Raw genomic sequence first — 25,030 nt, forward strand, 5'->3', positions numbered from 1 at the left:
CCTGCACCCTCCCTGGAGCCCAAGCGCCACCTCCTCGGGAGTGATAAGCATTTCACAGATATTACCAGGTTTCTGGGAAAATGGCCTGTCAGGGTGTGGTATGTTCAGCCTGAGCTCAGAGGGCCCAGGACAACCCGGGGCTAGCTCTCTGGAGACAGAAGCAATGCCGTTGAGGAAATCACCCTGGCCTGAGGTGGCTGGACCGGACCGGAGGTGGCCGGACCTGGAGGTGGCTGACGTCACTGCTCTGTCCACAGAGACCAAGGAGACCCCAGTCCGGAGCTCCGCCTCCCACCTGCGGCTTCTATAGGCCTGTGCCCAAGCCTATAGAGGGAGGCCACAGCCCCGAACGGGCTGCTCCGCACAGACCTGACGGCGGGAAAGGGGGAGCGTGGTGACCCCGCCCGCATGGGTCAAACCCACAACTCCGGTGTGCAGAGAGGCCGCCCGTGCTGCCCGTGTGGCCTCCTGGTGCGAGCGTGACCTCGACCTCGGGGAACCTGGCCTAGAAGGGGCTTGAAAATTCCCCGTGGGCGTTGGTACGGGCAACTTTAAACTCAGCGACCCGCTGCGGGCCTCCCCCCCTCCCCTCCCCGCCCAGCAGAGCTGCCACTCGGGAAGGGGGCAGCACCTGCCTGGCGGCCGCTTTTCCCCAGAGGAACAGCTCAGGCGGGTGCTGCGGAGGCCAGAGCTCCGAAATGAGTTCCCCGATGGGCGGGCCCCAGCTTTACACACCTCAGCCTCCCCCTAGTGTCAGCGGCCACGGGGATGGAGACTGACCACCCTGTCACCTACAGCAGCCCGAGGTGTCGCCTCAACCTTTTAGGGACTTCAACTCAGGTAAAACAGGATCTTTGGCCTTTGATGTTGAGGGGTTTTGTTTGTTTGTTTGTTTTTTATCAAAATCCATATTCTATTTTACATATAGCAATATAAATTACATATTAATAGAATAATCTGATATTAACAGAAGGAAAAAACAAAAAGTTTTAGGCTACTAGCAAACCCTCCCCCTAGAACAAAATTTTTAAATCACTTTTTCTAAGTCAGTGTGACAAATGTCCTTAGGAACTAGTCACAGATGGCCAGTGGAATTCTTTTTAAGCCCAACTTTTATGATCACTGCCTGAAAGAAACATAACTTGCTGGATTCTTTCGGAATGCAAAAAAAAAAAAAAAAAAAGTTCTTGTTACTTCAATTCCCAAAAAAGCTGAACTCACAGATCCACCACACAGAAAAATATTAATAATAATGACAGTCAAAACTGTTATAGAATTAATGTTTTCCCAGAAAAAAAAAATCACTCCACACTAAGAGATTAATAAAGGGACACACTCTTTCGTAACACTATAATGATAGCACTTTAACACTAACACCGACTGGCTAATGCACAGCTGAGAGCCAGCCTGGAATAGAAATGTTTCCAGTTTCTGTAAGGCTTAGGCTTAAGCAGTTTGCATACCCTGTCATCCTTAAACCTTTTTCAAGTCTCGAATAATGTAAACAGAGGCAGGAGACTGTAGGTCTGGTCACTTGGGCAGAAGGGAGGTTTACACAGCAAAGAGATGGCCAGAGCTACCTCATGGGTACTGCAGCGTTCTCAGATGGTGGTTACCTGGTTATCTGGCTCTCCTGGCAGGATCACTCTTTTCCTGATAAAGAGAATTGAGGTGTGTTGGCGGAGGAGGGTTTATCTAATGTCAGTTGTGACCCTGTGCTCCCCCATGAGCTGGGGTTGGAGGCAGCTCTTCCATGTGGCCAGTTTTAAGTCAGGGTTTTGTTATGGGGTGGAGACAGCTGTTCCTCTTATCGGGAATGGCACCTGACTGGGGATCAGTCTTGGTGAGCAAACACTAACAGAAACTTTTTCAGCAACCCTGAAACTACAACCCCAGGGCTGAAGTTTCCAGCCAGCCTGGTCTTCAGTCCCTTGGGAGCCCCCACTCCTTCAGCTAAATTCTGTAACGAAGCACTTCCTGAGCAAATTTATTGGGAAATCTCTCATTGCATCAATTTTATTACTTCAAGTTTATCCTGCATCAAAACTAGGGGAAATGTTTAGTTTTATGTCCCTGTTCATGATTCAGGTGTCATTTATTCTTGCTTATCACTGAATATTACCATTCTTGATCTCCTGTCTAAAATTTAGATCATCTCCACACTTACACCTGTTTGCTTGTATACGCTGTAGGCTAGGATCCGCACATGAAGGAAAAGTGGTTTTTATCTGAGTTTGGTCGCCTCAATATACTTTACAGTTCATCCATTTTCCTGCAAATCTCAGTTTCATTTTTCTTTACAGTTAAATAATGTTCCATCTTCATTATGTAGTCATCTGTTGATTGACCTCACTGGCGCCATGTCCTTGCTACGGTAAAGAGAACAGCAATAATCAGGGACGAATGTCTCTGAGGTAGACTATGTAGTCTTTTGGGTAAATACTCGGGAATGAGGTGGATGGTTCTTTTTACTTTTTAAAAGAAACATGCAAACTGATTTGCATAATGGCTGTATTGATTTTCATCCCCAGCAGCATCGAATAGTTTGAATAAAAATGGCCCCTGCAGGCTCATAGGAAGTGGGGCTATTTGAAAGGGTTAGGAGGTGTGACCTTGTTAGAGAAAGTGTGTCGCTGGGGGTGGGGGTGGGCTAGGAGATTTCAAAAGCCCAGCCCTGCCCGTGGCTCTCTCTTCCTGTTGACTGGGGATTTGGATGTGGAACTCAGCTCCTTCTCCAGCACCATGTCTGCCTGCATGCTGCCATGTTTCCTGCCATGCTGGTGAGGGACTAAACCTCTGAACTGTAGGCAAACCCTGATTAAATGCTCTCCTTTATAAGAGTCGCTGTGGTTATGGTGTCTCTTCACAGCAACAAAACACTAAGACCTGGGGTCCCTGCATGCTCTATGGCTGGCAGGGAGAAGAACCAGTACAGACAAGAGGAAAACTTGGTTCAGCACAGTGAAGTTAGCCAGGCTGGTTCCAACTTCTGGAGTCTGACTCCCAAGTGGTTTGTTTTTTACGTATTTAAACACAGTAAAACTTTGGGAAAAGTTTCCTCAGGACAGCTATCAGAACAAAGCTTGAGGCATGGCTACACGAAAGTACAGGTCTTTTCTGAAGTACCTGTGAGCTCTCCCACAAGAGTGGGTTCTAGTGACTGAGAAGCAGTGCCCAGGGTAAGGGAGCTCAGGTGAGGGCTGGCTCCGTAGAGTAGCAAAAGATCACCAGGTTATTAAACAGCACCCACCCAGCCTTCTGTGAGCAGACGCCAGACACTTCTGTTCCTGCTGTTTAACAATTATGGTTCTCTAATGCTATCTGGGAATACGGAGACCTCGTGCTCTCTATACTTTGTAAAGTCTGGGTATTTAGCTCTTGTCTGAAGTACAGCAGCTAAAGATTCTCTCCTATCTGTGGGCTGCCTGTTTGGTCCATGAGGAAGCAGCAGGACAATAATGGGCACCGCAAACAATTCCAATTTCAGGGGTGGAGCAGCAGCTCCGTTGATAAAGTACTTGCCTAGCAGGCCCGAAGCCCCAGATTTGACCCCTAGCATTCCATAAACCAGAGACTGTAGCAGGTCTGTGTCACCAGCACACTGGACAGTCTAGGCAGAGCTCTCTGTGGCTCTGCAGTTTGAGGCCAAGCGGGGGATACATAAGACACTGGGTCAAGAAGATGGTGGAGGAGGTGGGAGAGAATGAGTTTACATCCCCGCAGGCTCATCATTTGCTGAGGCTCAGAGCAGACTAAGGAAGGACTTGACAGCCTACCCTGGAAAGGGTTGTCACTGCTCTGGCAGTTCACCTCAGATACCTCTCATGTATGTACTCCCTGACGTCATTTTATTCTTCTACATAACACAGCTTAACACTGCCACAGGAAAAAGGAGAAGGAACTGGAGGCTTCCCATTCCAGGGCTGAAACTGAGCATGTGCACTTCCTTCTGATAATTCCTGCCTCAGGAGCCGGATTCTGGTAACAGCCCGGCTAAATCTACAAGGTCAGCACAAGATGGCTGCTGAGGTCTGCCTGCAGGTCCGATCTTGTTGGGGAGACGGGTATGTCAGGTTTTTTGTTGTCGTTTGTTCATTTTACTTAAGAAAGTGTTTACAAAACCTACAGGAGCAAAGCAGCAATGAAAGACTGACACCTGTGTGAGCAGACAGGAATGGGGTGCCCAGGCTGGGCGTGAGGCTCTGTCCTTGGAGCAAAGGCCTACTGCTCTGCTCATGCAGCAGGCAGAGGTGACAAGGGGATGGGAGGGGGCTAGGAAAATACCTCGCAGGGAGATTCTGGAGCAAAGAGCCAGCTTTCTTTTTGTTTGTTTTTAGGTTTTTGAGGCAGGATCTCCAGTAGCTGACGCTGGCCATGAACCCTTGACCTTCCCGCCTCCATCTCCCCCATACTGGGGTTATGTGTGCCATCATCCCCAGCTGCTACAAGAGGCAACGGTGTTTGGTGTTTCTCCTTGTGTGTATACACATGCCTATGCTCATGAATGGAGGCCAGCACTGTTCACCTTCTTTTGAGGCTGGGTCTCTCATTGGCCGTGAGTTCACTAGGTAGGGTGGGCTTATGCAGGGGTCCTCTGCACCTCCTCGGCTTTGGGCTTATAGGAACATGCCATCACGCCTGGCACTTAAGAAAAGATTTGTTTTAATTTTATTTGTGGAGTAATATTTTGTCTACATATGTGTTTGTGCACCGTGTGTGTGCACCATGTGTGTGCCTGGTCATCCTTGTTGTCCCCTCACTCCTGCCCACCTCCCAGAGGTGGACCGCTTTGTAGCCTCAGGGACTGGCGTTCCATGTGGTCGTGAGCCATCATGCCGGTGCTTACACAGCACACGCCTACTGAACTAGCTTATTGAAAACGTCAGTGTGGTCACTCCCTTAACCTACAGTCTCCTACCCATCAGTTTTTTTCTTCTTTGTCAACAATATATGGGACATGTTTATCCCACTTTCTATAATCTTATCACCTTGGGAAAACCCAACCAGTGCCAAGATAATGCCTGCAGTTTCAGCACTTGAGATGGAAGCCGGAGGGTCAGGAGTTCAAGAGCCGCTCTGCAGCACGCTGAGTTCAAGGCAAGCCAGGCTGCACGAAATCATGTCTGAAAAATAATAGTAAAAAATGGGGGGGGGGTGCTGGGATGTAGCTCTTCTCAGTGGTAGAGCCCTGGCTTAAGATGAACAAAATCCTGTGTGAGACTACACACACACACACACACACACACACACTCACACGAGACTTCTAAAAAAAACCACACAATTAAGACAGAGAAGATTGCTATGTACTGATGCTGCCGGCCACCACACCCTTCTTCATTTTTGTTTTTGTCCTGTGGTCCAGATGCTGGCGTGCCCCGCGGCTTCTTTCCCTCCCTGTGTTCACCCAGCCTTCTCTCCAAAGAGATGCTCTCTCGGTGGCTGACCCTTTGTCAGTTGTCCTTAATAGCTCCTTCCTCCCTCACGTCAGTGCATTGAACTCTAAGTTGAAGCCACAGATAAACCATCAAGATGCTCACTGCCTGAGGAAATCAGCTGTGTTCACCCAGCCTTCTCTCCAAAGAGATGCTCTCTCGGTGGCTGACCCTTTGTCAGTTGTCTTTAATAGCTCCTTCCTTTCTCACGCCAGTGCACTGAACTCTAAGTTGAAGCCACAGATAAACCATCAAGATGCTGACTGCCTGAGGAAATCAGCTGTGCGTTGCTCTGTTACTCCATTTTGTGTGGCACAGAGGCTTCAGGCTGTGCTTGCCCAGGTCACTTACAAGCAGCATTTGGCCAAGGCAGATGCCAGAACCTGTCCATAGCAGTGACATGAAGTAAAAAGTGCAGTCTTAATGTTTTGTTGTTTTGGAGACAGAGTACAACGTAGCTCAGGCTGGCCTTGAGTTCCTGATACTCCTCCCTCTACCTCCCAAGTGCTAGACTCACAGGCCTGTGCCACGCCGCCTAACCAGTCCCAAATTAAACAGAAGTTGAGCAGGCCAGAGTGGTGGGAGAAACGGGCAGATTTCTGTGAGTTTGAAGCTAGCCTGGTCTATGTAGAAGTTCCAGGCCAGCAAGGACTACTGGAAAGAAGAAAAACCTTTGAATTTTTTATGAGGCAGTGGGTAGAGGTGTCCCGAGCCTTGGCATGTCAGGGACCACCTGAGGGAACTCGCCAACTTCAGAGACCACCTGAAGGAGCTCACCAACTTGCCTCAACTTTCCTGTTCCCTTACCTGCAGTAAACATACTGCTTGGAGATGTCAGAGACCACCTGTAGAAACTCATCAACCTGCCTCAACTTGCCCGTTTCCTTACCTGCAGTAAACATACTGCTTGGTAACAGCAGAGATGTGCTCACAGAACCATGGCTTATCACAAGATGTTTCAGGCCCCTGGCTGAGAAGAATTTGTAATTTTTTACCCACCCTACTTCCTCATCCTGAACCCTATATAAAAGCTGATTCTGCTCAGTAAAGTTGGTCCTTGACAAGCACCTGTTTGCTTGGACTCATTTCTTTCTCTCAGCCCATCTTTTCACAGGATCGGATTCTTTTCTATCCCCCGTTAATAACAGGCTCCGCTGGCCGGAGCATTGGCAAATTCTTTGTTTCCTAAGGCGTTCTTGGAAGGATCTGTATGGCAGAGACTTGCTCTGTCTTTTTCTCTGAAAATCAGCTCCGGGTCGCAGCGCCTGCCGGTTCCTGCTAACGAAGCTGGTGCCCTTCCACTAACCCTCTCCTTTCCCGGTCAGTCTAGAGACACTTTGGAGCTTTTTGGGCTCATTCTGAATTAATTTTAATCTCTGCAATCTCTCTAACAGGAAATGTGAGATCCTTATCTTTTGGGGTTCTTCTGGGCCATTAGGGTTCTGATGAACCATTGAGGCCACTCCCACTTGGGTGACCAGCTTGGGGAGCTCTTTTGAGAAAATCTGGGTTCTATTGAACTGTTTGGGTTTCTGCCACATCCAGGGAAGCTTAAATCCACGGTAACAAGTAGAAAATGGAAATAAGGAACTTAGAAAAACAAGAGTGTAGAGGAGAACTTTATTTTATTTGTGTAACTATTAAATCTATACTGTCTTGGTGTCCCCTAGAGAGAATTCAAACTGACTAGTCTTTTGTAGACTTGGGGTGACTGTGGGATCTAGTTTACTAGTCCATTTGTTACACTCTAGAATCACATGGAGGCGGGGTCAGTGGGAATTAATGATTCCCTATGTTGAAAAGATGGAAGATTAAGGGGACCGAGAAAGCTCCAGCACAATTAATATTTGCGTCAAGACTGATGACCTACAGCTAATATCCCTCGTGTTTACAGATATTTTCTGCTAAATTATCTAGGAAAAATAATAAATAAAACAGTAAGGAGGCAGACTGAAGGCCGGAGTGTGTGTGTGCTCAGCCAGGCGCCATCCCTGCGCGTCGAGGCACAGCCTGACAGTTAGCTCCAGACAGTTAGCTTCAGTTAGCACGACAGAAGCGCAGTCCCTCGTTCCTGTGATCTGGACTTAACTCTGCTGAAAGTAATCCTGGCAGCTCAGTCTCCAAGTGGTGCCCTAGTAACGGGAACAGGGACTGTCTCTGGCATGAACTCAGTGGCTGGCTCTTTGATCACTTCCCCCTGATGGGGGGAGCAGCCTTACCAGGCCACAGAGAAAGACAACACAGCCAGTCCTGATGAGACCTGATAGGCTAGGGTCAAATGGAAGGAGAGGAGGACCTCTCCTATCAGTGGACTTGGAGAGGGCAGGAGAGGAGAGGAGAGAGGAAGGGTGTGATTGGGAGGGAATGAGGGAGGGAGCTACAGCTGGGATACAAAGTAAATAAACTGTAATTAAAAAAAAAATTTAAATTATAAAGCAAAAGAAAGAAAGTAATCCTGTCACAGTCCCCTCAGGAACCACACTGTGATCTCATTAGCAACAATTCTTTTTTTGTTGTTTGTTTTCGTTTTTTGAGACAAGGTTTCTCTCTGTGTAGCTTTGACTGTCCTGGACTCACTTTGTAGACCAGGCTGGCCTTGAACTCACAGAGATCTGCCTGCCTCTGCCTCTCAGAGTGCTGGGATCACAGGCATGCACTACCCCGTGGAGAATCATTTCAACCTCCACCCAGGGTCTATTCTTGGCTCTCTGTGGCCGCACTCTGGAATGTGTCTTGCCTTCTCCTCAAGTGCCTCTTTCTTTCTTTCTCTTAACGCTCATGTTTAAAATCTGGTTATGTTGTCTCCTAGCGCTGGTGAGGTGGTTCAGCTGGTGAAGGTGCTGACTGCCTTCATCACTCATTCCAGAGCACCCGAGTTGCCGTTCTGTGCCTCTGTGGCTGGGGCCTACACCTTTGCTGGGTTTTGGACCTCCTCGGGCTTGGCATTGGGCCTCCAAGCGCTTTCTTATGATCCTTGCCATCACGACTATTATCTGCGTGTGTTTGTAGGTCCAGGGACTATGATGCGCATTTGGAGGCCAGTGCTCCCCTTCCACCACATGGACTCCCGCAATTTTACCAGGTTCTCAGGTGGCCAGTGCTGGGGATGAGCACCTTAAACCATTAACCTGGATGCCTACTAGCAGTGACTGTGCATGAATCAGGAAGTCCTCTGTGAACGCTGTGGCTTCTTTAATCCTTTGTAGCCATTGGACAACCTACACTGACAAACCGACGTTGAAGTGAAGCCGAGTGGGAAAGACAGGGAAAGTTCCCAGATATGGGAAGAAAACTGAGCCCCTCACCCAGCTAACAAAATTATCTATGAGGAATGCCTACAGAATCTGCTGGTGTTTGAGACAGGCTCTCCACTCTGTTGACCTAAAATTTGTGACACTTTTTCTGCTCCAGCCTCCAAAATGCTAGAATTACAGGCATGATGGTGCTCAGCTAGAATTCTCTTATAGACATAGTTCAAGCAAGGATGCTAAAATATCAATGAATCACATTTATTCCCTAACATATAGAACCTTTGTATTTAACTTTATTCCTTTCTGGTCAATAGGCCTGTAGCTTTCTAAGAATCAGGAAAACAAAGTAGCAAGCCTTGTTCACAGTCAAAACATATATTGACTTGTGACCTAGTATCTCAATGACTTATCTGACATTTAGATCTGTTTTATCTTGTCCACCTATACTTGCCCAGTGCTCTGGAGACACCACCCGTGGCCTTATTAAACTCCTTACATCAACACGAGGATACAGTGATGCTCAGTCTTTAAAGCCTTTGGGCATCATGACTGCAGGAAGCGCCAGGTCCATAGATGTAGCCATCCTTGGCACTCCGCTGAGAAGCCCCTGCTGCTCCAGGCACACGCCGCCCTAGACTCTCAGCGTGACTCTGGGGTAAAGGCATTGCCAGCAAGCCTGAGGGCCGCGTGCTCGCTCCGGAAGCTTCATGGTACTGGAGAGACTCCTGGAAGTTGTCCTCTGACTTTCACACACATATCACGGCCCATATGCGCTCCTCAACAAAATAAATAAACATCAAAAAATGTTGGGAGAGAAAAATTCCTCTCCCACCCTCCCTCTCCCGGTTAAATCTATATTAAAACTCTCGCTCTCCCTTTCTCTGTCTGTCTCTGTGTGTGTGTGTGTGTGTGTGTGTGTGTATGGGCACACTCAAGTGTGCTGTGGAGGTGAACACTGGACATCTTCAATCATTTCTACACTTTACGTGTCTCTGTGTGTCGTGCACAGGGAAGTGTCTGTTGGGCGTCCAGCTCTCCCCCTCTGCCTTGTTCTCTTGAGATGGGCTCTCCCAGAGCATGAAGCCTGCGGGCTCTCGGGCTAGTCAGCCAGCCAGCCAGCTCCACTGATCTCCCTGTGTTTGCTCCTCCAGCACCAGGATTACGGATGCACACAGCCATGTCTGGCGTTTTACAGGACGCGGGGGACTCAAATTGGGTCCTGGCGCTTACGCACAAGTGTTCTGCCCACTGAGCCATCACTCTAGCGTCTTCACCTCTCGGTCCCTCGCTGAACTGGAGCTCATGGGCTAAACTGGCTAGCCAGAAAGCCCCAGAGGTCCTTCTGTCTCTACTCCCCCAGACCTGGCATTACAAGTCTGCTTTTCATATGCACACTGGAGAGTCTTATACACAAATCACTTCCTGGCTGAGCCATTGTCCTGGCCCCAAATTCTCTTTTAATAAATTCTAACTTTGGGTTGTATTGACTAGTCCTGAAAGCCTGTTCTGTGGTGTAATAATCCCAGCAGTCCTAGAATCTGGGAGGCAGAGGCAGGCAGATATCTGTGACTTCAAAGCCAGCCTGGTCCACATAGTAAGTTCTAGGCTAGCAAGGGCTATGTAGTGAGACCTGGTCTCCAAATAAATAAATAAAAATCCCAGAATTTCTAGTGTAGGTTTACATACCTGCAATCCCAGCATTTGGGAGGTGAAGGCAGGAGAAGTCTTTCTTATGTAGTGAGTCCCAGACTAGCCTGGACTTCAAAACAAAGTAACCAAAGAATCCTAGCACATTTGGTTGGAGGTTATAGCAGGAACCCAGACTGCAATACAGGCCTCTCAATCACAAGGGCTCACTCCAGTCCAAATCAGGCACTAAATAATCCATGCCATTGGCCACGTGGGCATGGGACACCTAGAGAGCTTTGCTTCCCAAACAGAGAACACACATGTTCTCTGGGCTCAGGAACACAGCACATGTCTGCTAGTGCTCCTGCATGTGACCAAGAAGTCACACAAACAGCCAACAAGCTTCAGAAAGAGCCCACAGAACCAGCTGAGCCACACATGACACGAGGCCACAGGATAGAAATTTAGTGCATACTCTCAAATGCTACTGAATAAATTGCAAATGATCTCAGAAACCACAAAAAAACCTCAGGGTGAGATACAAAATACCACAGTCGCTTGGCAGAGAAGGCAGCAGTCAGGCAACATGCAGAGCGACTCCCAGAGGAGGCAGGGCAGGTGTGGCCCTTGTCCAGTCTGATTCCAGCCTGTGAGTATTGAAGAAGACTGTACATGTTGGGCCTGAGAGCACACAGAACCTCCAGAAAGCCCGTGGACGTCCACGCTGGAGAGAGAGCCAGCTGTGGTGGTGCACACCCTTAATCCCAGCACTCAGGAGGCAGAGATGGACTGATCTTTGTAAGTTTGAGGCCAGCCTGCTCTACTTAGTGAGGTCCAGGCCAACCAGGGCTTCATAATGAGAAAAATGGAAAAGAAAAGAAACAGATAGGGAGCAATAAGAAGGAAGCTGGCATGGGGACGTCACTGTGCGGGTGGAGTTATTCCGGCTTGTAAAGGCCCAAGCTGGTTTCACTTTCCTGGTGTGTGAGCACTTTAGGAGGAAATAAACTTACCTAACTGCGAAGGGCGTGTTTGTGGGTTAGACGATGGGCATCCTCAGCCGCCCCTCTGCCCCTCACCAGAAGGAGCTTTTGTTTCACAGGCCAGAGACCTCTCTGACATACAAAGACCATGGTGGTCCCTCAGGCAGGATGCAGCCAGAGGAGAGAAGAAGAAAGGCAAAGGTCACTAGGCTGTAGTCCCAGAGACAGGGGCAAGGGTATAGAGGCCAGGAAGGCAGCTATCATTGGATTCCTCTCCAGTGTGTGTGTGTGTGTGTGTGTGTGTGTGTGTGTGTGTGTGTAGAACCTGTGAGGCTGCTGCCTGGCCACAGGGCCCATGTGGCGGCTGGGTTCCATGCTCACACAGTTCTGTCTCTCTTGAGGCTTCAGGCTCTTTGTTTTATCTGCCGACTTGTAGTGACATACTGCTTTGAAGGAACACAGAGGACACAGTTCTCTTTGGTCAGCTCTGAACTCTGAGCTCCTGGCCAGTCTTCCAGGTCCAGCAGGTCTCTAGGAACGTCTTCTTATTTCCTGGATGCCTGTGAAGTTCTAGAAGTTCTGCCTGTGGAACAGCTGGTCCCCACAGTAGGCGGTTGGCTTCCTCCAGCCTGAAGCTCGCAGAGCTGTGGTCTTCCTCCTTTTCTCTATAATTTGTTGGGGCACCAGTGTCACCTTCTCCAGGGCTTGTTCACCATTGGTCTGCAGACGATGTGGCCTCTTCTTATTTGTCCCTGTGCCAGCGTGCCAAGCTGAGGTCTTGCCCTAGCGTCCACTGTGCTCATGCGCAGGTAGATACTCCAAGCACAGGTCTTGCCCAGCTCACAACGCCCCTCGGGAAGGAAACAAGCCCTCTTCAGGTTCACCTGCTCCATCTCCTGCCCACACACGTGTCTTGCCCAGGGCCCCCCATTGCGTCTCTGGCATGGACTCCGCCTTCCACTGTCGGTGAGAAAGTTCACAGAGCAGAGACTGAGCTGACCCCACAGCCCTGCCAGGCCTCAGGAGGCTGCAGCTGAGCACAGAGCTGGGTCAAGGTGCAGTCCTCAGCAGCCCTTCCTCCCAGTGGTGGCAGCGGACAGCAATCTGCTTCTCACTGCGAGGCTTCTCAAATGCAACCCTGCGGCAGACTGCAAAACCTCTTTGCAAGGAGCAGGTGCCAAATGCCTGCAATCGCCTCGAATCAGGGACCTTTTCCAGGTGGAGCCTGGCTTTGTCTACAAACAATAAGACCCTGGTGCAGACTGACAGAGCAGACAGGCCCTGTTCTGGTGCTTTACAGCCGGTTGACAGAAGATGTTAGCCCCTGAACCTCCTGCTGCCCACTCCATCATACGCCTGCCACACACCCCAAGGGGGTCCACACGGACCAGGCTGCCCACACAGCACCCCAAAGAGCAGCCCCTGAGCCCTGAGCCAAACACCGGCTCCAGCCAAGGCTTTCTTAGAAAAAGGCTGGATCTTCCTATAGTGCTCCTGAGATGCAGCCAACACAGGGCTTCTAGTCAAAACACGAATGACAGAGTCACTAAAGTTCTGTTACGTTAACTCAGAGTATTTCCTGAAATTTGAGCACTTCCTACACAGAGCCTGGCAGATGGGAAGGACCAACAAGACAGGATGGTATGTGCTGCCTCTGCTAGCCCCTCCCCCTAAGCTTTCAGTTTTTACTGACTGGGGCCAGCAAGCCCAGACACCCGGACAGCCGGGGCAGCAGGGGCAGCCGGAGGGAGCTTGCTGCAGAAGGAGCAGGTGAGAGACCGGGCCTGCAGGAGCAAGGACTTGAGGGCATCCAGATGCTCTAAGGGCTGAGGGTTCTGTGTGTTGGGAACAGCTGCCTCAGAAAAGGGACGAGCAAGGGCAGAGCTGGGCCATCAGGAATCAGGGGACACACACGGGCAACAGGGTCAGGGCTATGGCCAGCATTCAACAGGACCTGTGTGTCTTCAGATGCCTCAGGCTTGGTTCAGGGTGAGCAAAGGTGGGCCATAGTTCTCCAGCTTTCACTGAGTGGCCAAGGAGGATGGTGTCCTCTGTGCCCTCTGCACAGGTGTGGCAAAGGATTTGGAGGGTGGACACTGGACTGCAGGCCTGTCGCTCACCCAGTCCTGCAGATTCCTGTGTGTGGATTCCTTTATGTAGGATCCTGAGCTCTGCCTTTGCTCACACACACACCCACCCACGTGCACTCACAGCGCAAGCGCGCACACACACACCCATATGCACATACCCACACGCACGCGCTCCAGCCAGACCCCTGGGTGCTCAGTGGCTTCTTCCTCTCTCCCCTCCATTTCTTCCCTGAGAACATCGCTCTTTGACCGCCTCCCACTTCAAGTTATATCTGCGGGTGGACAAGCACGTCATCTGTCTTAGGAACCGGAGTTCCGGCGAAGAAGCTGGGGCTGAGCCTGACTCCCGAAGGCAGCTATGCCGTGTCTTTGCAAAGGGAGACCCTGAAAGAGGCTGGGGTCCTTGCAGGGATGGGGTGGAGGCTCTCTGTGCCAGCCACCCTTCCTAGCCACATGCCACTGGACATAAGCCCCATGGGGCCTGGCACTGAGGGGCACAAACTGGGCCACTCACATGAGAGAAGTGCTCTTCCATCCTTCAGGTGGCATCTGAGCTAGGGTCCCCATGCCTCTCACTGGGCTACGCTGTAGAGGGCCAGCGGAAGGCCAGCGTCTGGCCTCCTGTCCACGGGTCTGTGACCCTGGGCTTTTACTTCTCCACCGGGTGGAGCAGGATCTGTGGCCACAGCTGAGAGGGCCTCCAGTCAGTGGCTGGCCCTCCCTGGGGAGTATGTCCTTCCATACCTCTAGGCAGTAGGGACCTTGGTCTAGCCTCTGCCTGGAACCGGGTCGGGGAGCTGGGTGCATCTCTGTCTCTGAAGAGACAGCTTCAGGCAGTGAAGAGCCTGGGGCTGAGGAGACAGAACTCTAGTGATGGTCAGGAACAAAGGTGTTGTCTCTGAGGCCAAGGAGTTCTTCAGTGGCCTTCAGAAGGGACCCAAAAAAGTTCAGGCCAGTGCAGCAGAAACCTCCGTGACAAGGCTGTGGCCTTGGCCAGCCTGGAAGTGGCTCTAGATAGACCTGCAAAGGCCCCAGCGTAGAAGACGCAGCGGTGTTGAGCCTGGGAGATGTGCCCAGCGGGACTCCTGCCACCGAAGGACCCAGTGCTGTCCTCTGCCCCGCTGCCACCTGCTGCCCCAAGGTTTCGTCGGCTGAAGAGGAGGCAGGTGGGAAACAGAAGAGCCAGAGTGGCCTGTCTCCCTCCGGACAAGAGGTGGAGAGACTGAGGTTAATATGAGAACCAGACCCGTACACAATCCAGGTTTGGGGTGCAACAGCGACAGGGCCCCCTTGTCAGCAGCTGCAGGTCTGAGAGCGGAAGGAAGGCCGGGGACCCAGCAACCCACCGCCTAGGAGGGTGTGTCCTGGTGAAGGTTTCAAGGGGAGAAAGTGTTCCTGTCTCAGGGAAAGTGTGAGGTGGATCTCGGCAGAGGTGGAAAGCCCCTCGACGGAGCTGCCACGCCTTCCTAGACGTTTCCGGCCAGGCCGGCTCCCAGCAGACAGGATCCTGGAGAACTGGTTCTGTGAAGCCTGATGCTGAGCAAGGCTGGGAGGTAGCAACGCGCATGGGCTGCACTTGTAGGCTGGCGAACCCCGGTTCTGAGGAAAGAAGTTACAGGCTAGGTCACTGATCTGGCTGGGAAACAGACTGGAGGAAGAGAAAAACCAAGGAGGGGAGACTGTGTGGCCAGGTGCGAAGCCACACACGCTGCTTGCTGAAACCATAAAGGTGGGTGCCGACGGGGGGGGCCCAGGGGCCTGGGCTCGGGCTCTGCGAGCAGTGGACAGCCCGTCCTGCTTAACCCGCATCTCACTGTCTCATAACACGCTGTCTGAGGTGGACTCGAGCGCCCAGCTTCAATGTGACTTCCAGGAAAACCTTACAAAAGAGTCGTGTGTGTGTGTGTGTGTGTGTGTGTGTGTGTGTGTGTGTGTGAGAGAGAGAGAGAGAGAGAGAGAGAGAGAGAGAGGGTGCACACGCATGGGGGAATGATATGTCCACACTTGTGGAAGGTGTTGCTCCTCAGGCGCTGTGAACTTCACTTTTCTGAGCCGTGGACTCTCGTTGGCCTGGAGCTTACCAAGTAGGCTGGGCTGGCCAGCAAGCCCCGGGGACCTTCCTGTTTCCAATTCCCCAGTGGCAAGATTATAACTGTGCCACCATGCCTGGCTTGTTTTCTGCTAAGAGATTTTACTCTTGTGTATATGGGTGTCCTGTCTGCGTGGATGTCCGAATGCATGTTATGGACTTGGGGGCCTTGGGCCCTTGGAGGCCAAAGGAGGCCACTGGCTCCCCTGGAACTAAGATTACAGCATAGTGCAAGTCAGCATGCTGGGACTCAAACCTGGGTCCTCTGGAGACCAGCACGTGTTCTTAACTGCTGAGCCATCACTCCAGGCCCCATCCGTGACTTTTTATTTTGTTTTTTGAGACAGGGTTTCTCTGTCCTCGAACTGGCTTTGTAGACCAGGCTGGCCTCAAACTCAGAGATTCACTTGCCTCTGCCTTGAGTGCTGGGACTAAAGGTGTGTGCCATCTTGCCTGGCTAATAACCGACCTTTGGGTGTGTGTGGGGTGGGAGGTGCCAAGACTGGGTTTCTCTGTGTAACCGCCCTGGCTGTCCCGAAACTCACAATAGACCTGGCTGGCCTTGAACTCACAATACCTGACTTTTTAATGTAAGTCTATGTGTCAAACTCAGGTTCTCTTGCTGAGCACTTTACCAGCTGAGCCATCTCTTCAGCCTCTGGTAAACATTTTAAAGCTAAAACTTGAAGCTTTGAAAGAAAGAAAGAAAAGAAGCAGACAGGAAGTGTCCATGTGTGGAGTCTTCTGGTGTCTGGGAAAAGCGAAGAGAGAAGAATGGGCAAGGAAGGAATTAGAACACAAACATCTCCTCAGCCAGTCAAAAGCCAGATAATCCCGACAAGGTTTAGCCAGGGTGGTGTGCAAAAGAGGAAGCCTCCAGGAGCAACAAGTCCTGGGAAGTGAGCTCGGCTGGACATGCTGTGAGCCCGCGGATGTGTGGAAGGAGCAGCGGCGAGCAGAGCAGACAGATTCCGGGAAGGAGGGCACCCAGGGCGGAGAGTCTCAGACTTGGCTGTGTGTGATCACACCAGCCGGGCGAGGCTTCGGGGATTGAGGGTGGCGAAGGCAGGACCAAACCCGGGTGCTTACGCTTGCCAGACAGGTTCTCTCAAGTAAACCCCCGGCCTCAGGGTCAGAATCCTGGGTCTTAAGATGACCCCAAAGCACAACTCACAACTGCAGGCATTTTTCCTCTCCCAGGCCTGGGTGCCAGGCCTGGAGGCCATGATCCTGTACCACAGTGTACGGGCTGGGAGGGTCTGTTTGTCAGAGCAGCCAGGACACTGGGCTTGTGGCCACACCATCTCATCCCTCGGTGCCAGGCGGCCTTCACCACTGTGCCTGTGCGTCTACATTCCTTCTTCTAAGAACCTGATCCTCCTAGATACGGCTCACCAGATCCAGTACAGCCTCATCCTGACCACTGGCGTGGCTTAATTCCAAAGAAGGTCACAGTCTCTCCGTAGACATGCATCTTGGAGGACCAGCACTGTGACAGGGAGAGGCTGAGGGCAGAGAGAGCGGTTATAACGCAGCTTCACGGTTTTATGAGGTCCCAGCTTCTCGTGCTTCCTCCACCTGGCACCTGGCGGGGTCTACCAGATGCGAGTCCTTGCTTCCTCCTTTGGGAAGGGCATGGAGGGAAGTGTGGTAGAGAGGAGGCAGGGCCTCAGTCTGCAGCTCAGGCTGGCCTCAAGCCTCAGCCTAACAGGTGTGGGCCGCCGGAGCGAGTGGTTTACGCAGACTACCCCTCTTGCAAAGATAACTCAGAAATAAGAAAAGGGACTCCAGTGGCAGCACACACCTGTACCGCAGAGCTCGGGAGGCTGAGGAGGGAGGACCTCAGGTTCAAGGCTGCCTGAGCGACACAGGAAGACCCTGTCCAACAAAACAAAACAAAGCAAAGCCCACTACTGTTGGACCTGAGGCTGGCCCTCGGTACCGTGCTGTGCAATGGCGACTGAGGCGCCCCAGATCTGCATGCCTCTGCCTCCGCAGGGCCAAGATTACAGGCACGCAACAGCATGCTTGTCTGGCAAAAGTTCTAAAACAAGGCAGAAACAACACCTGTTGTCCTGAACTCTGAGCTATTCCTATGAATGTCCTGGCCCCTCATAAGGACGCAGACCCGAGGTCAAGGTGACAGCTGCCGCCCTGGAGCAGCTTGGAACATGGCTGTTGGACGGGAGCCCTCACCTTGCCCACTCTGCTCACAGAGTGCTGGGGGCGTGTGGCAGGTGAAGCTGCAGGTGAAGCAGCAGCCTTGTGAGTCAGGGCGGAGGAGGAGGGGGCTGAGCACAGCCTAGGGCAGGAATTTGAGGCTTTGGGGTTTCACTCACATACCCGAGGTGGGGTGCTCATCTCTGGATGGATTTGTCCAAACGAAGAAGGAGCCCTGTGTGGGCACTATGGTCACTCAGTGTGGTGGTTCTGGCGTATGATCCCAGCACTTGGGAGGCTGAGGAGAAGAGATGGCGAATCTAAGGTCACTCTGAGCTACATAGTAAGATACTGTCTAAATAACTAAACAAACAAGACAAGTAACTCACAATGTTCCCTGTGTGACCCCGTTCCCTTAAGAAGTACAGCCCAGGTAGTGGCTAGTTCCGGGGAGAACTGCACGGGAAAGGCACACGATATCTTGGCTTGGTCCTGCTCCCTGCTGCTTCCTGTGCTGGCCCATTGCTTTACCACAGCCGATGACACACATGGCAGGGCAGAGCAGGAGGGGCTGGGCGCTGGTGACTCAGTGTCCCCCAGAAGCTCAGTGTCCTGGCAGGGCTGGACACAAGCTCAGAGATCCTGGGCTGTACCCTCAGCAGGCTAGGACTGCTCCCCCAGGCTCTATGGCCGACTCAGTGGTGACAAGCTCAGAGGCCCTGGGCTGTCCACCCTCGGGGAGGCTAGGACTGCCCCCTCAGGCTCTGTGGAGGCCTCAGTGGGCCTCTGACCTCTGTGCTTCCTTCTTCCAGGTTGTTTCCTGACAGCTGGAGAGGCCAGGCGTCTCCTGAGGCCTTCCATTTCACTCACTGGCCATGCTGACCTGCTCCTTGGCGCCCACTGCCCCTATTCCCGCGCTGTTTGGCATCCTGCTCCTGGCTGCTTCCCTGAATGCGCAGAATAAAAGTAGGTCTGGGTCTTCTGTCAGAGGGAAGGGTCCAGACAGGGTGGGAAGGACATAGCAAGGCTAGATGCAGGAGGACCGCCTCCTAGCAGACTCCGCATCACAGACCGGCAGGAGGGCCGGCGCCCCTTGGCTGCGGAGTGTTGCCTCTGAGCATGGCTGACAACAAAGGGCCAGCCGCACTGGAGCTGGTGGTAGAGCAGTGGCAGGACTCCACCCCGGCCAGAAAAAGAGGGGCCCTGGGGAGGCCGCGGGGCCCACACGAATGCTCAACCTCCTCTGATACCCCCAGCCTGTCCCACAGCCTGGGCACCGCCTGGACCCTTAGGCCAGCAAACGCTCAGGAGGCTCAGAGCAGGCACAGAAAATGGGGCCCTGGGAGTCCCCAACCTAGCTCTTCAGCTCTGACATCCCCAGTGAAACCCCCGCCGTTCCAATCCTTCCACACAGCGTGTGTCCGCTTTTGACCCCACCAGTGGGAAAGGTCTCATTCCGTTCCTGGGAAGTCCTGACTCCTGCCTCTGCCCACGGCCTGCAGGAGCAGCCGGCAGCTGTCCTGCGGGGCTCATGCTCGGCCGCCCTCTCTACACAGGCTGGGACAACCCCGTGTGCACCAGCGGCACCCTGTCTGTGCCCAGAGGCAGCCGCGCGGTGATGAGCTGTGGCATCTCTAACCTCTTCAAGGATGTCACCGTCTGGCTGATTGCCCACGGAGAGGAAAGGACCATCTTCAACAAGACACGCCAAGGACGCTTCTCTCGGAGCGGGTGGGAGCTCTGGGTTCAAGGGGGCCAGGCACAGCTCGTGATCGAAGACACCCAGGACGTCCACGCAGGCCTGTACCTATGGGGCCTGCATGGGCGCCAGAGATATTACAGCAACGTCACCCTGAGTGTTTCAGGTGAGGCAAGAGTGGTGGTGCGAGGAGGCGAGAGGGGAGGGAGACCAGCCCGTGGATGGGGCAGACAAGAATGGAGACTGGAGGGACAGGAAGGAGGGCAGGGGGAGGCAGACTGTTGTCTTTTGGAGGACTTCAGAGTGTCCTGAGGTGTGGAAAGGGCCTCCACTGTCCAGAGCAGAAGCCCGTCTGGGGTGGGCCGGAAGCAGCTGAGGCCGATACACCCCTCTTTCCCTGCCACCCTCCAGCCTGTCACACATCAGCTGTGGGAGTGAAATTGCAGCCCAATTTTGTGTTCTGGAAGTTTCCAGCAAGATCCAGCCACTGTCTAGTCAGGACACTCACACGGTACCTACCACTGAGATCACACAGAGGTCCAGAACCCTGGCCGCCTTAGCTGAGCACAGAGGGAGGTACTTACATGGCCGTGACCCCGCCCCCCATTCCTACCATGGAAGCTTTGTGCACCTTGTGGAAATCAAGTTCAGCCAAGTGTGATACGATCCTAGCACTTGGGAGGCAGTGGAGCCCGAGAATCATGAGTTCAAGGCCAAACCTTGTCTCAAAGCAAGAGCTGAAGAACAAAGTCTCCACAGGCTACCACCTTCCATCTGATAAGCCTCCTGTCTGTGCCTGGACCCTCTCCCCAGGACCCTCCTCAATCCTCCAGCCTCGCTTCCTAACAGAACTGGTTAAGTTCTGCTGCTATGACAAGCTTCGTGACCAAAGGCAGCTTAGGAGAGGAAAGGGTTGGTTTCCGTTTATGAGCAATGTCGGTCATGGAGGGAAGTCAGGGCAGGAACTCAAGCAAGAACTCGAGTCAGAAACCCAGGAGGAAGCCGGGTGTGATGACACGCCTTTATTCCCAGCACTCGGGAGGCAAAGGCCTCTGTGAATCGGAGGCCAGCCAGGTCTTGCTCATCACTGTTTCGGTCTCTCTCCCCTTTCTCTGTTGGGGCGTCCCCCCATCCAATTCTACATATCCTATATAGAATTATATATATATATATATCCAATATAATATATATAATTATATTATATGAAAAAGTTCTTATATACATATATATGTAAGAAAAACAAGTCCAGGACATCCAGGTTCTGTTACACAGAGAAACCCTGTCTCAAAACACCCCCTACCACAAAAAAAAGAAAGGAAACCACCGAGGATGCTGTTCACTGGCTTGCTAACCTTCCTTTTCCTTCTCTTTCCTTTTTCTTTTTCTTCTTCTATCTTCATTCCCTCCCTTTTTTGTCTCTCTCTCCATCTGTCTTTGTGTCTGTTTCTCTCTGTCTCTGTCTCTGTCTCTTTCTCTTTCTACACACGGTCTTGCTTCCTGTCCTGGCTTGTCTGGAACTCACAGACATCTGCCTGCCTCTGCCTCCTCAGCGCTGGAATTAAAGGTGTGCACCAGCTTAGCTAGCTTTCTTATGTGGTCAGGGCGGCCTGCTCGGGGGATGGCGTCCTCCGTGCTGGCTGGAGCCTACATCAGTTAACAGTCAGGACAACCGCCATAGACAGGCCCACGGTCAGACTCCCTTGTCGGGTGGCTGGATCATGCTGACCGCTAAGGCCGGCCAGAGCACAGCCCTATGATTCATTCATAAAGCGAAGTAACTGCAGAACGCATCCCTTCTCCCCACACCCCCTGTGCCCCAATATCCCCCCAGAGACGGGCACATCCCCACGTGCTGTAAGCACCGTTCTTACTGCACCTAGAAACAGATGCTGCCCAGGCTGAAACCGCTACCCGCCCCACCCTTGCTGTGCCTGTAAAGACCCTGTGTCCATCTCCCTCTCCCCCTCCCCACACCAGCTCCATCGGTCACAATCACTGAGCCCCCGAGGGTGAGCCTGACGGTTCCTCCTGGGACCAGCCAGCTCTACGGGACTCTGCTAACTGGATTTGGGGGTGTACTCACATACCGCTCAACCTGGTGATGTGTCTCTGGCAGAGCCTTCACGCGAGGACGAGGTGACAGATGTGAGGGTGTCCGAAGCCTCCACAGGTAGGTGTCAGAGCCGTGTCTCCAGGTCCTCAGCACTCCATGCTGACGCCATGGAACCAAGCATTGCCCCTTCACCCTTAGCCCTTCTGTGCTGCCCAGCAGCTGTCACTGGCCAGGAGGGTGCGGGTCAGCAGGTGGCAGACAGCGGGGAGAGCAGGGCTGTGGGCCAGTGAGGGACGTAAAATAGGACCAGTGGTGAAAAGCCTCACTCCTCACCACTCCTGACCCACTTCAGAAGGTCCAGCCATGAGCTCTCAGCTAGAGGCCCGGCCCAAGACCCTTGTGGGAATAGTGATCACCGCCATCTTGATCTTGGGACTCGCAGGGATCAGCGCACTTGTCTGCTACAGGCACCATCGTTCCTGGGAGCCCTCGTGGGTGCGTACCTCAGCCTTGACCCGACATGTGGGTGGTCTTCCTGGGACCCTTATGGCCTCTACCCTGAGTTCTGCTGAAAAGGGGCTCAGAGGGACTGTGGAGGCCACACAGGACCAAAACAGCAGGTTCCCACTGCAAGCACTTTTTTTGGTCTGGTGTGGCCAAGAATGTACTGAACTACCGGGCCTGCAAGAGCCATCTGTGCTCAGGGCTTTATTTTTGACCCTGGAACACTTTGGAGAGCAGCATGAAGTCTGTCGCCTGCAGGATCCTCGCAGGATTCTCGGGAACTTGTGTTGGGAGGGAACCCGTGGTCTCTGACCCAGAGTGTTTCAGGCCTGTGGCGCCCAGGAAGTAAGCCCATGACAGGCTTAGAGCTATCCCAGGCTCCTCTGGGATGAGGAGTGTCCTTAGCAGAGGCGCGTGACCGTGCACACATGTTGGGTGGCTCATCTGCACACCTGTGCCTGTGTGGACACAGGTCTGAGCTCAGGGGTTCAGCCACCCTCTCTCCTTTCGTCTCTCCCTGTCTAGATGAGGCGGTTCTGACACTGTGGCCAGAGGAAGCTGAGGGGAGCAGCCTGCAGAGCTGATTCCAGAAAGAGGCCGCCAGCATGGGCTCCTCGTGTTCTTGCCCTCGGAGGCTGCTCTGACCTTCTGGAAGCCAAACGCCATGGAGTCATTATTACACGCTGGGCAGAGCAAGAGTCTCTGCCCATGCTTGCTGGGCACAGAAGGCCTTTCCTGAGGGCTGAGGAGGCAACTCACTGAGGAAGGCTATCTGGGCAGATCTTGGTCATGTGAACAAGAGTACAACCTCCTGACCATGGTCTTCATCTGATCTCCTAGCTCTTTCCGAAATGGGGGTCTCCAAGCTGCACGGCTCTTGACTCAGCACCCCCACCTTTGGCTCCCTCTCTTCTGCTGAGCCTCTGAGGTCTACTACCAAAGATCTCCCGCACAAGGCTCAGGCTGCACCAAGATTTGCTTCAAGTAGAACATGGGCGCACAGCTGCTTTCTCACTCACAGTAGTAAGTTTGGGAAACCCAGATGTTGGGTTCCAGGGGCCAAAATAGGGAGGAGAGGTCTAAGATGGATCACCAGCCCACTCCTGCCCCCGGAAGGCAGAGTGCCCTCAGGGACGTGTCTATAAGGGTGTCAGGGTGCTGCTTGGCAGGCGTTGTTCTGGGGAACTCCCTGGGCTTCCCTTCAGCAGACCCCAGCCCCAGCTCCCTTGATTCAGATCCACTACCCCTGTTCCTTTCTGACCTTTTGTCTTGATTACAATGTTGTTTTTCCTTTTGTAGAGATTTAAAAAAGACATTTTTGTAGAAATCTTGTACTTTGTTTACTTTTAATTTATCATGTTTGCAAAGGAAGTGCTTTACGGCCATCTCCTCACCGTCCTGTTCTCTTCCTCCCAAGAACCTTGGGTAAGGAAGAAAGTTGATTCATTGTTACTGGCGGCTCAGCAGACCCTCAGCCCAGTCAGCTGAAAGTCTTTATTTCAGAGGGCTGGGCCACACCAGGTACTTGGGAACGTAGGTATGGCCCGGGCGTCCAGAACACAGGGTTTTACAGGCAGAGACCACCCGTTGGCATCTCTTGGCAGCTGCAGAGGCTTCACAGAAGTAAGCAGTTCGAAGCGAGCAGTTTTAACAAGCTAAACAAGCAGTTAAGCGGAGGGAGTCCTTACAAACAGTTGATCTAACAGATGCCAAGGAAAGTAGTTAGCTGGATGGGGTTTCATACAAGCAACCAGGGTCCCAGCACGTCCTGACCTTGGGTCAGGTCACCTGCAAAAACAGTTGTTAGTCAAAAGCATAAACAGCTACCAGCAACCTCACCCACTGGTCCCTGAGTGAAACTGAGGCCAGGCATGCTGCCTGCTGCCTGTGGCCTCCGGGGCAAGCCCACATGAGGCTGCAGCCTGTGCCCAGAAGGCTTCTCAGGTCAAAGGGAGGTGATCCACAGCACTGCAATGCCTGCTGGTAAGGCCCTGTGTTAGTTACTTTCCTTGTTGGAACAATATACCAGAAGCAAGCAGCTTAGGGAAGAAAGGGTTACCTTTGTTTCAGTTTTGAGGATATTGTCACAGCAGGCATGGCAGGAGTGGGAAGCAGCTGGAAGTACTGTGTTCACAGCCAGGAAGCAGAAACACCCAATGTGTATGTTTGCTCTCTGTGTCTCTCTCTATGTCTCTCTCTCTGTATGTATCTTTGCCTCTCTGTGTCTCTGTCTCTCTCAGTTTTTTCTTTTTTTTTTAAGATTTATTTATTATGTGTACAGTGTTCTGCCTGCATGTACACCTGTACACCAGAAGAGGGCACCAGATCTCACTATAGATGGTTGTGAGCCACCATGTGGTTGCTGGGAGTTGAACTCAGGACCTTTGGAAGAATAGCTGGTGCTCTTAACCTCTGAGCCATCCCTCTAGCCCCAACACGTACTTTCCAAACCAGTCAAGTGTGGTGATGCATAATGTTCCATCAAAGTCAGTTCTGAGCCTCTTCTGAGATGGAAACCTTCAAAGTTGGTGAAGTCCCTCTGTCCCTGCAGCTACAGGTACCTTAGAAAGAAGCTGAGTCAGAGGCTTCAACGCTCTCACCCCCTGTGGCTTGTCTTTTCAGGTTTTCTCTGCTGGGGACTGAGTGAGTGCCAGCCCCGCAGTGCCTCGGTCCTGCACAGTGACACACACCAACTGTCATTAGCAAGAGAAGTCCACAGGAAACTCCATGAGATACATGCTCTTCCTGCTCTCCTGTGGTCAGGGCCAGCAGGGGCTTTGACCCTGGGTCCAGACCCTCATCCTAGGAGAATGGCCTCTCTTGTGGTGTCTCCTGGCTGTCCCTTGTCCAGATGAACTTCCTTTGTGATTCCTAGGGCAGTCACAGCCTGGGGTGTCTTCAGGCCAAAGCCAGGGCTTATCAATCAAGCCAGTGTTCAGTTCAGGAGACACTGCAGGTGTGAGAACATAACTCAGACCTAGAGGAAAAGACCCTGAAGACGGAGCTCCTGACTAGAGAGTCCTCAGTGCAGTCTGACCCCTACTCTACCCTCTGGAGATCTTTCCTCCTGCTCTAACCCCGAGGCTCACTAACTCTCCACTCCCCATCACCAACGGCCCAGGTCAGTCCACACGGGCTGG

At 52.4% G+C, this 25,030-nt stretch overlaps 1 protein-coding gene across 3 annotated transcripts in view; it reads left to right on the plus strand.

Moving 5' to 3' along the window:
- The first annotated feature begins 12,919 nt into the window (after nt 1-12,919).
- Nucleotides 12,920-25,030, plus strand: part of Sectm1 (secreted and transmembrane 1) — a 12,819-nt gene continuing 708 nt past the window's right edge. The window contains exons 1-7 of one of the 3 annotated variants that reach the window (XR_002476415.2): nt 12,920-13,065; nt 18,447-18,600; nt 19,191-19,499; nt 21,450-21,503; nt 21,739-21,881; nt 22,416-22,913; nt 24,513-25,030. The exon at nt 24,513-25,030 is cut by the window's right edge and continues 708 nt beyond it. Coding sequence is in view for 1 of the 3 variants with exons in the window: in XM_021637377.2 (XP_021493052.1) it covers nt 18,510-18,600; nt 19,191-19,499; nt 21,450-21,503; nt 21,739-21,881; nt 22,416-22,430 (612 nt within the window). In the remaining 2 variants the exon portion in view is untranslated. Of the gene's footprint in view, nt 13,066-13,116; nt 15,115-18,446; nt 18,601-19,190; nt 19,500-21,449; nt 21,504-21,738; nt 21,882-22,415; nt 23,225-24,512 lie in introns of those variants that run through there. The other 2 variants (XR_009592643.1, XM_021637377.2) reach the window with 2 other exon arrangements.

This window comes from Meriones unguiculatus, chromosome 7 (assembly GCF_030254825.1).
Source record: "Meriones unguiculatus strain TT.TT164.6M chromosome 7, Bangor_MerUng_6.1, whole genome shotgun sequence".
Lineage (NCBI taxonomy): Eukaryota > Metazoa > Chordata > Mammalia > Rodentia > Muridae > Meriones > Meriones unguiculatus.